Genomic DNA, 11,849 nt, shown 5'->3' with positions numbered 1-11,849 from the left:
TTAATATTGAGTCCCATGGAGACGGGCTGTACACAGGGATTCCAGACATGGCATTATTGCGGCAGGAAGCAAAGACCCTGCTGAGCCCTGCAGCCCTTCTCACCTACCCCTTCCAGCCTCAACCTCAAAGTGTGCTTGGCAGACCAGAAGTCAGCCTCTCATCAGGAGAAGCCCATGGGAAATGCAGGACTCAGGCCCCACCCCCTTACCCAATCAGAATATGCATTTTCATACAGTCTCCTGGTGGCTCCTGTGCATATTAAAGTCTGAGAAGCACTACTTGGGAAGCCACATGTAGCCAGCTAAAGGAAATAGGCTCATTCCTGCCCTCGTGTCTCTAACCGACCTCTTTTATTAACTAATACCTAATAAGAATAACTCAGAACTTTAGAAAGGGCTGCAGCAATATGGAGTATGTGGGTGGGGATAAGGGGGAATACCAAAATAATATCCCGCCTGTCATCCCCAGGCCAAAAAAAAATGTCCAAACAAAATATTTTACAAAGTAAGATCCAGCAGATTGCTGGTATGTGGGAAACCTAGAGCACTAGTTCAAAGTTCCAATTCTAGGGCCCTATGGCAAACTTTTGGAATCTGAAATTTCCACGTGTGGATGTCAGAAACTGCTTGTTAGCAGGCTCTCCTGGGTGATCTATGCTAAAAAAATTTTTTTTTCAATAAAATTTTGAGGTTTATCTGTCATCGAAGGTGTGTTACCTTAACTTTCTCTTACACAGGGAAAGAAATTGGAAAATTCCTTCCGGTTCTTTTCTCTCTGAAGGGCATGGATAAATATGTGGGGCTTGGAATGGGCTAGATTCATGGGGAAATAATAAAATGAACCTATATTTGCATTTCTTATATAGTTCTAGGGATCCATGCTAAAATTTAAGACTGGTTCTATTTCCTTTGATTACTATTAGAGGATTGGTACAGATTTCTCTTCCTCAGGAGCAAAAGTGAATTGCTGATACTTCTGGACCCACCGTGGGGAGATGGCCTTAGGAGTAAGAGCAACCTGGGGTGCCTGGGTGACTCAGTCAGTTAAGTGTCTGACTCTTGGTTTTGGCTCAGGTCATGATCTCATGGTTTGTAAGTTTGAGCCCCGCTGTCAGCATGGAGCCTGCTTGGGATTCTCTCTCTCTCTCTCTCTCTCTCTCTCTCTCTCTCTCTCTCTCTCTCTCTCTCCTTCTCTGCCACTCCCGTTTGTGCTCTCAATAAATAAATAAATAAATAAATAAACAAATAAACAAATAAATAAATACTTAAGAAGAGCAACCTAACTTGGATAACATTGTGACCCTTCATCTCTTTCTGCCCGAGTAGGAGAGCACCTGTACAATTCCCTGAAGAGATGTGGATGTTACAGAGTTGAGGTCAAGGCTGCCAATCTTGGTGCTAGCAGCATGTCTTAGGCACAAGGCTCAAGTAGTCCTGACCCTTGGGTACCCCACACTCCAGGGTGACTCCAGCAGCACAAGCCAAGATGCCTTTGTACATACTTGAGCATCTTTTTGCTGATATGTTAAAAAAAAATTCAAAACAGCAGTGGGAAATCATGGGTCACAGTGATGGGGCTTCAGCGGGGTCACAAAGACATGCTACCCAACCTAAAAGAGATTTTCCTTTTCATTAACCACAGGAATACAAAGGAAAAATGCCAATATTGGCCTTGACCTAGCTAGCATATCACTAGTTCACCAGTCATGTACATTCGTATGGGAAGATCTTTAGATCTTCTTATCTATTTAGATCTTCTTAGATCTAGAGCACAACTTTAATGGAATTTTCCTAAGTCCTCCTACCATGCCTGAGAAATGGTGTCTTTGTGCTTAGGTGTGGTTTTGGGTGACCCAGCAGTATTTGCTCACTTCTGGGTAAAATTGCCAGTTGTCTGAGGTTTGGAAGTGCCCTGTTAATCAGGCAATGACATCAAATGAAGTTGTCACCGTAATTGCTTACAGAATTAAAAGTCACCCTGAGGAATCCCTTGGGCAACAGGCATATAACCTAATATGAAACAGCTTGGGCTCAGTAAGTGCCACACTTGGGGTCCAAAGAGAAGCTGGACAGTAACTCAGATGTCATTCCCACATGTCTAGCCCGTAGGAGCCCTGGGTTCTGGTTCTAGCAACACCATTGACCTGGGACCCCCAAACTCCTTATGAAACCCCAGCCATCTTCCCCTATCACCTTCTCCATCTGTATATTAAACAGTTGGACATGGTTCCCTCTAAGATCTCATGTGGGTCTAAGACCCCAGATCGCAGAGAGTTTTCAAATTTTAGTTGGTAATTTTAACCAGAATTAGCTGAAGGGAAAAGGCATCTGAAACCAAAAACATGGAAAAGAACAGCAGCATTGAAAACACAGTCTTTGTAGAACAAGTATTTAACCTTTTCTCTGGTCTGAAACACACGCAGCTGGGAGAAACGCTTCTGGAAGTTATTCACAGGAGCAGATGATCACTGTGGGATGGGGGTGAAGGTATCAGGCAGTGCCTCCCAGGTGCTCCTCCAGCCCACCCAGGCCCAGTTACCATTTGCAAGTTGTAAAACCAGGACGAGAAAACATCACTGAAGAAACTCAAGCAGGGGGATGTATGTGCAGTGAGAGTGAGTGGTCTATCACTGGGGACAGTGGGGGGAAAGACACAACTCACATTATCATTGATTAATTGAGTGATTTTAGTCAAGTGAATATTGATACATGGCAGGAAAAGCATGAAAGTAAAATGAACACATACGGGAATTACTATTAACATAAGTGATAACATCAAAACATCTGGTAAAATGCAGTTAAAACAACAACACAAATGAAATGGAATGTAAAACATTTTCACAGTATTCAAAGCTTTTGTAAAAGATTTAGACTCTATGTGAGGGGACTAGGGGAAACGGGAATTTCACCTGTGCCCTATGTATCCGCTGGTGACAGATCGGAATGGCCACTACGTTATTCTGTGGGAGTTACCCAAAGGTGCACTTCAGAGACAGCTGTGGAGTTGCAACAGAGCAACGATTTAATTGGAGTCTGATGAGAAATATACATTCTAGCTCTGAGCATGGGGGTCTGTAATCAACACATCCAAGTGAAAACTGGAGCTCTGACAGGATTCTGCCTCCAAAAGCCCTTGGTGCTAATGCACCAGGACCAGGAGCCAAGTGTCACACGGGATATTCTAAAGGTGAAGTGTTCTTGGGGTTCTCACTTTCTATCTTCTGAGAGAACTAGTTATCTTTGAAGACTAAATTGAGCTCTGCCATGACTTCACAGGATCCTACCCAGCAGGATTACTTCTCACCTTTACAAATATGACCTTTGAACTAGCAATAGTTATAAATCACATACAGACCTCCTCTTTTAGAAACCGATGACCAAGCCAATAGTCTATACACTGGTTCTGTTCTACCAATGGTTTGTTGTTTCTCAACAAAGGTTTGTGATAAGAAGGCAGTTTTGGGCCCACAGCCTCCTTTTGCATCCTCAAATTGCTGGTGTGTTGTAGACAAAGAGTGTGTATCTCAAATCCACAGTCAAATTCAAAAGTCCTGGGACCATATGGTTGGGGTAAAACGTGCAGCTGCAGTTCACATTTCCAATTTATTTTGAACTCATTCTGAAAATGTCACTTCCTGTCTGAGGATTCCCATGTAGACAGCTGCGCAGCACGGCCACCTAATCTTCCGTACTCTTTCTGCTGTAACAGCTAATACCCCACACAAAACCCTTCCCAAGGCCCAGCTTTGGGCAGACGCCTGTTGCATGATGCTCTGTCAAAATGAGCAGATACATATAAGCAATGAACTCATGAGTTAATCAACCAAAACTAAGGCCCAGATCCATGCACTCATGAAATTGTTCTGAATTTCAGTTAACAATAGTAAAGTAGAATATTTCTAATTAACTAATGTATATACACATTTAAAAGAAAATCATCCAAAATTACAGGCAAATCACTTAAGATCCCCAACACTTTATGATTAAAGGTCAGAGAGAACCAAAAAACAAAAGTGTTAAAATAACAAGATCACTAATGGTGAGAGGTTAATTATATCAGGATCACCCTCAGGTAGGTAATGAGTTGGTATGCTAATTTTCAGACTGGAGCCTTCAGAAGTTAACAGAATCTTCCACTGTTTCTGTGTCAGTCCAGGGCCATGGGGGTGACACTTCCCAGCTTCACTGCAGCTTCTGGATTGGGTATAAACATTCATCCGGAGGGACAACCACTAGTTCACCATCTTCAGGTGTTACAGAGAATTAAGAATCAGGCTTGAGGAACAAATTCACATTAATTGCTTAGAATGACTTCCTATACACTGAACAGGAGGAGTAAAGTTGCTTCTGTGAATGAGCTTATGTACATCACTTATTAAACACAAGGGTTTTAAGAAACATCTTCGGGCACTCAGGGAAACCTGTAGAGATGTGTGTTGTCTTTGAAACTCTCTCCTTAGATGGAGACATTTTTGACTTAACTCTCCCTCTGCAGAAATTTAAAAAAAATTTTTTTTTTTAAGTACAAGGAGGACAGGCAATCTGGCTGTTCTGAATTTCTTTGATCTATAGGCAATCAAGTTTAAGGGAATCCACTTCTTCACAGGAAATAAAGGCATGGGAAGCACTGTGAGTTCTGACCGGCACTGTGTTGGGGCCAGGACAACCCAGAACTCCTCAGGAAAGAGGACCACAAGGTTTGCTCTCAGGCAAATCCACTTCCCACCCCAAATGCCCTGTGAGAGAGCAGCTCTGCTAGAAAGTAGCCTCAAATGCATCGAAAGACCCTCAGCCCAGTACGTCTTTCAAATGTTAATGTTGATTTTTTTTTAAACACTGAAAAGTAAACACAGTTTTTGTTGTTGTTCTCTAAAAAAAAAAAAAAAAAAACAAAACAAATAAAAACAGAAACAAAAGTGAAATGAGCAAACAGATGAAATCAGAACACTAAGCTCTTCAACCAATTACAATTCACACTGACTCGCAATTTGCTGGGCTGTTCCTAATTTTTTTTTCTTTGTTTTCTCTTTAACTATGTTCTTTGAAAACCACTAACCATTGCCTTCTCAGTCTGAAAATCATCGTCTCTCTCATGCCGTGGGTTTGGTGCCCACGGTGTTTCCTTTTCCTCACACAAAGGCAGGCACATGCTGCCCTCCACATGTCTGGAGGCTAGATCACGCACCAAGGCTGATGTTCACTGCCACTTCCATGGCACCTGAGACTAGCTGATTCAGATCAAAAGACAATCACGTGGAGAGGCAGAGCAGACATGACCTCCCTGTGTTTTTACCATTACATACTGTCCTGGTGCTTTTCTTCCCTGCACTTAATTTTCTGGCATTGATCTTCAGTTGTAAGTGTGGTGTGTGTTTGTTTCTGCATAAGGTGGACAGAGACAGAAGTTTCTGGAACTGAAAGCAGCACATCAAAGGCATGGATTAGCTAATAGATCCACAAGCAATTTGTGACCACACAAAGAAAGTTGCAGAACTTACTTTTTTTGCTGCTCTCACTTTTTTCCCAATGCTTTTTGGTTGGGGGTTTTGTTTGTTTTTTACTGGCAAAATTTTCTTTTTTAGTGGCTGTCTCTGGTTGAAATGGTTTGCACCTACTTTTCCTCAGCGATGTGCTGTTCCACACTGTAGATCCTAAAAGACTTCCTAATCTAAATGGTTTTCCTTACCTGGGTATGCGGCTTTAAATACTGGCGGTACTGGGGTCTAGAGCGTGGCTATGGAGGGGAAGGAGTGGGAAAGCTGCCAGAGCAAAGCCAGCTGGATTACAATGTCCTCTACCAACCGAAGGGGCAGTGAGCACAGACCTCCAGGCTCTAGGGTTGTATGCTCAGCCCCGCCCCTCACCCCGACCCACAGCTCCCTCCCCACCCACCCAGGGAGAATCACTTAAAGACTGATTGAAAAGTGGGGCATTCATGATTTTTCATTTTCTTCATGAAGTTTTTGAATTCCTTGTTTTTCTTGTCCCACTTGTGGATTGCCGTCAGCAAGTACTGGCTCTTCACCTTCCGGCCCATGATGAGAAAATGGTGGCTCAGGTTGTCCAGCTGGTGGCAGGGGCAGTCAGCCCCATTCTTCAGGTATAGGACAAGCTTCTTCAGTTCCTTCTTCTTGATGGGTCCCAGCTTCAGAGGCTTCTTCTTCTTGGGGACAATCTTTTTGTCGCCATTTTCTTTTTTCACTTCTTTTATTTTCATCCTCAACGCTAGAGACGGTGCAGGCAAGGTTGGGGAAGAGGAGAGAAGGAGGGAGAAAAAGCATTTTAGAACCCAGCTTTCCATCTGAAACAATAACCCGAACTTATGGCTCAAGGGGGAGATGAAATGAAAGGCAACTGGCAAGTCAACGAAAGAGGCAGTTTTATAGGTAAGAACCAAGGTCTCAGTTAATTTTCATGTTCTGAGTCTGCCCCCTAGTTTTGCGGTGTCTAATGGTAACTCAGTAATTGCCCTGGGACACCATGAGATTCTCAAATAAATTTTCAGAACCAAATGATATTTCTCTTTTTTAAAATTCAGTGACTCAAAATATCCTACACTGCTAAGAGAAGAAAGGAATCATATAATTGAATATAATCCACATAATCTAAAGCTATAGACCTCAGGATTCAAAGAAAAATTTTACCCTGAGGTTGTTTTTTTTTTTAAGAGAACGCCATTAGTTTAGTTTTTTAACATCCACGGGACCTAAAATTCCTCAAAAGTTGGATCCTATAAACAAGACTGACAAAATCTATGTGTGCACATGCGGCAATAGAGAAATTAAACAGCACATCAAATGGTCATGCTTGAGTGCATCAAAAATCAGTGTCCAACTTCTGCATCGGAGAAATCATAGTCCCTACCACTGTGCCTCTAGGGAGTTCTGACAGCAGGTACTGCTGATGTTCTGTCAACCACAAAGCAACTACTAATGGATGCCACTAATGCTTCTTTCCACTGGGTAGACCCACACAGAATCAAACTCTGCTTTGAGCTCTTGACAGATTAGAGCAAGTCCTGGTGAAATCTTGACAGATAAATCCATGTGATGATCTCTTTGAGTCTAATACAGGACAAGGGCTTCCCTTCCTCAGCACCGCTATCTGCAGGAAAGGAAAGAGCCCATCCACCATGTCCGCCTTATCTTTTCCTTGTCTCTACAGACCCTGAGTTAACATTATTTTAATGTGAATGTATGGACAGGAAATTTAGTGAAGATAATTAAATTCGCATGGAGGCATTCTGCACTTGATCTTAGCCAAAAGGCCGAGAAGCGATGCGTGGAGGCATTCTATAAGATGTAAATGCACTAAAACTATGGTGCCACTGTGACACTCAACTCCCCTCTCAGGTTGGCCAGCCCAGATATTTACCAAAGGAGATGAAAGTCATTTTCTAGATGCTAGTCACCAGATAATTTGTACATCCTCTGAATTCTTCTAACTTCAAAATTAGCAAGCCTCCTCTTTTTCATGACTTGAAACTCCCACCCAGGCTCCATGAGGAAAGGCTTGAATGTGAACAGAATAACAGTAGTTAACAATTATGAGAGCATATGGCATGCCAGGAAGTGTGCTAAGTATTTTCCATGAATTTCCTCAATTAAACCTAACAACTCCATGAGGAAGGTATAATTATTTTCCCCATTTAATAGATGAGAAAAGTGTGGTGTAGGGGGTTAAGTTAACTTGGCCAAAGTTTCTAATCCTCAATTTAAACCCATGTCTTAAATGTGCACTTTTAATCACCATGCAGTCCATGCTGACTCTATGGCAGCAAAATTCTTCATAATGAACCCCATATTTAGAGGACCGGCGAAATGGATCAAGAAAATAGGGGAGAAGAGCTCAGACTCACTTCCTGGTTTCACCCACATTTCAAAACGACTTCGTTTACAAAATGGTAAAAGAGTTTCTCCTGGTTTAAAAAGACTGCTGTAGCAAAGGCTTTATTATTCAGTATTACTTGATTAAAAAACACACCCTTGGCTAACCCAAGAATAAGAAGGAGAGGGGAAAATCCTACGAACAAACCTTTAATGAATGTGTCAAAGTCAGTAAATTAAACCCACTCCCACTGCTTTCTTTTCTTTACAAAAGGAGTTCCAGATTTTGCAGTCTACTTAACCTCATATAATACCCTAGGCCTGGTATCCCTTAAGAAACGCCTCACTCCCAAGGGCAGCAGAAGGTTCAGGAACTGGGCACTAAGCAGCAGAAGACTCTTGCTGAGGATTAACCTTGACCTTTCAGGCAGGTCCAGGCTTCCCAGCACACATGGAAGTGAGTTGAGCACAGCTTCCCAATGAGTTCCTTTCTTTAAGCTCTCCCTGACCCAAACCGGCCACTGCCCAGTGCTTCTGATTATGCTTTATTCCTACCCCCACTGCAGACAAAGTGTATGGGGACCAGCAGGCAGGAGTGTGGCAAACAGAAAGCATAGAAACTACCTGTCCAGGGCTTCACCCCAGACATGCCCACACAGGCCTACACTTGGGTTAGTTTGTTGGCTTACAAACTTTGTGCCTGATGGTTCACTTGGGAAAAGACTTCAACTGTTCTGGTCTGTGGCTTGCTGCAGGAGGAAGGTTCTCAGTGGAGTTCAAGAAGGAACCAGCAGGAGGAGACTCACTGCCCAGGCCTAGGGAAAGTCAAGTTTCCATCTTGGCCTCCCCTCTGCAAAACAGAGAAAACAGGACTGGGGGAAACCACTCATCAAAGAAAGGAATAGTACAGGAGGGGAAGGCAGTAAGAACAATTCTGCTCCTTTCACGAGACCCTCTAAATAAGGTGGCCCCAAGGTATTAGGTGAATCCCAAGCTACTTCCCAAAACCTAAGGCTGGCAACCAAGCATTGCTGTAGAAGCGCTGGAATGCATCAACAGCAGATATGAGTGCATGCCCCAGCTGACAGTGTGGCACCTTCTTTTCTGCAGAGAAGTGAGCCATCATTTTTTGAGTGCCGCACTCCACAGATGAGCACAGGGTAGGCTGCTTATGTGCAGCGCCTTATTTCATGCTCACAGCACTCATGCTAAGAAGGCATCATTATTATTTATCACAATCAAGGAGAAGGACTCAGGTCAAGTAATGACAACACGAAGCCACAGTATGTAAGAGAGATAGAATCAGAATTAAAACCCACACTTAACCCCAAAGACCACACTCTTTCCTACTATACCATGACTGGGTTTAAAATGATATTGCTTCAGTGGAAACTATTTCACTCTTTTGATTGTGTTGCTTTTAATCACAACTCAAATCAAAAATTAATGTTCCTTTGCCATGACCGTGTAAAGGAATTTAGTTTACATAGGTGGGGGGACAACGAGGGGAGAGGGGAAATCAAATGATGGAAATGTGTTATGCATTAGACTCTTTATTTCTTGCCATTTGGCTCAGTTTCTTTTTTGAGGTGGGGAGAGTAAGGAAGGAGGAGGCACATATGGCCAGAAATTACTAACATCTTTCCATCTTTTAAGGGTTTATTTTAGGGATGCAGATTACCAACAATGTTTGGATAGGCGATTAGCCGGCCAAGGTTGATTTCCCTGTGCCTTGTGGATATACGCACAGCCCCCCACCATACCACATCCAGGGGCTTCTGACACAGGGGTGGGTGCTGGCCCAGGAGCAGCCTGGAACGATCACCACTTCCTCTTCCCCTACCCGGCCTCCACTACACAGAGGGTGCCTGAGCCCCAGAGATTCACCCATAGACTGTGTTCACAGTTTGCAATGCAAATGGTGGTGTGGGCAAGGAGGAGAAGCCAAAGAGGCATTAGCTGGGGCACTAGACAGAGTACTGGGTCCTGGGTTCTAACTGTGTGACCACAAAATCTGGTTTCTGCTCTCTGAATCTCAGTTTTCCATCTGTAAAGCATACGGTGCTGACTGCTGACCTTGCAGCACTACCATCCAGAGGGCCCATGTGGGTCAATGCTGGGGGTCTAGCCAACCTCATCTCTAGGATTCCCCATGCTGTGCACAGTCTTCTCTTGCTTCATTGTGTGCCCTTCTCACCCTGGGGGAAAATGCTACAACTACCTCCGGCCCTTGATCTCGGCTACCTGTAACACCTGGACCCCAAACTAAAACAAAACAAATAAACAAAACACCTTAGTGTTTTTTAGCAACAACTTCACATCTTCTGAGAGTAGAATATTACTCCTACCTCTCACCTTGCTGGTTGGTCACTGCCAGCAAGAATTCAGAGACCCAGAAACTTGGAAAACCCCAGGTAAGGTTGCCACTAGGGTTCATCTGGGTCTTTCTGATCAATATTAAAATAAATAACCCCTTATGTTCAGGTAGACATTTAAATTTCATCCCACTTTTAGTCACCTGAAACCCTATTTTTTGCTCCCAAATGATACTTCTTTGGTAGCTTCCCCATGAAGCTTGGCCATATTTCTGAGGCTAAAATGAGAATAGGAAACTTATTACATCCATTGCAAACCAACACTCTCTTCAAAACCACCTCTCTGTCCTGGCCCTCTAATGCTAATGGTGCCACCATTAGTCCAATTACCTCAACAGGGTGCTGGGGTGTATGGCAACCCTTGGCTGAGAGCCAGCCATTCATACAACCAATAACGTGGAATTGCTGCTGGAGTGCAAGGAGGATTTGATGCAAAAACTGGAAAAGGGGCTGAGTTAGGAACCAGATCTGTGACTCAGCTGATTACAATGAAGGGAAAAGAGAGAAGGAGGGCCCTCAGCGAGCACCATCATTAGGGAGAGAGGACGTGTTATTGTAAAAGTAATCAGAGGCGCAGATGGAAAACCAGGCGGCCAAGTGTCTCAGAAGGCACAGGGGGAGGGCATTTCAAATAGAGGACATGCTCCTCCATCCCAAATGCTGCAGTTTAAGCATGAGTGTGAGGTGAGATCACTCAACTTGGTGACTTGGGGTCACTGGTGGCCTATCGAAGGCACAGATCCTGATCGAAGGGGTGGGCGTGAATTCCAAAGAGCTAAAAACCACTGGGAAGTGAAAAGGAAAGGTATGCCATACTGGCAACCACCATGCTTCTGGAATGTTTGTGAAGAGTTACCACTGGCTACTTCTAGCCAAACATATTAGATTGAGCACACACAATCATTTCCATTCCATTCTGAAGTCAGTTTAAAATTAAAGTAAAAAAAAGTTATAAACACATGCAAGAAAACAAGAACATATCAGCATGCACTATAATGGAAAGCAAATGGATGGTGAAACCTGGCTTGACAGGGAGAAGAAAAACTGAAGCTTAGCAGCTTACAGATAGGGGTGCCAGTAACAAACAAGCCAGTCCACACTGCAAGACCCAGAAATGCTCATGAATTGGGGCCACTGGGTATTTCTGACCTCAGAAATACAGTTTAAAAAACTGTATTAAATATAAGAATTGGTTGTCTGTAGAAGGACACTCAGGTCCACTAGGCTTGGGCCATAAATCTGGTAATAGCCCCTCACCAACTCCAGCAACAGCCAAAAGGTTGATTCTAATAGAATGTGTGAACCAGAAGACTCTGGGCTTAGGCATACCAGACACAAGGGAAGGGCAAGGCGGCGAGGCACTGCACTGAGTCCAAAGGAGTAAGTGAAGTCTGCACAATAAATGGTGAGTCCCTCAGGTCTTAGAACCCTGCATTTATATCCTCCAGAGAGGAGTGAAGGGTTTCTATCTAAAGAAACTAGTAGCCCTAAAGAAAAGACCTACAGTGCTCCTACCAACAAAACTCTCAAACGAGGCCCAACAAATCACAGGTCATACATGCACACACAGAGCTTCCAATGTAATGCTTCACTCTTTGAATGGCCAGCCAAGGGTCAGCAAGCATTAAGCAAAGTCTCTAAGGGCGAA

General features: G+C 43.6%; 1 protein-coding gene across 1 annotated transcript in view; it reads right to left on the bottom strand.

Annotated features, from left to right (window-relative positions):
* Positions 1–2,669: 2,669 nt before the first annotated feature.
* The window catches only part of SFRP1 (secreted frizzled related protein 1), a 43,722-nt gene continuing 34,542 nt past the window's right edge, over positions 2,670–11,849 (bottom strand). Inside the window, exon 3 of the mRNA XM_058720582.1 lies at positions 2,670–6,225. Coding sequence (XP_058576565.1) covers positions 5,903–6,225 — 323 coding nt within the window. The 3' untranslated portion in view covers positions 2,670–5,902. The remainder of the gene's footprint in view (positions 6,226–11,849) is intronic.

Source organism: Neofelis nebulosa, chromosome 3 (genome assembly GCF_028018385.1).
Source record: "Neofelis nebulosa isolate mNeoNeb1 chromosome 3, mNeoNeb1.pri, whole genome shotgun sequence".
NCBI classification, from domain to species: Eukaryota; Metazoa; Chordata; class Mammalia; order Carnivora; family Felidae; genus Neofelis; species Neofelis nebulosa.
This window is presented reverse-complemented; position numbering and strand designations above follow the sequence as displayed.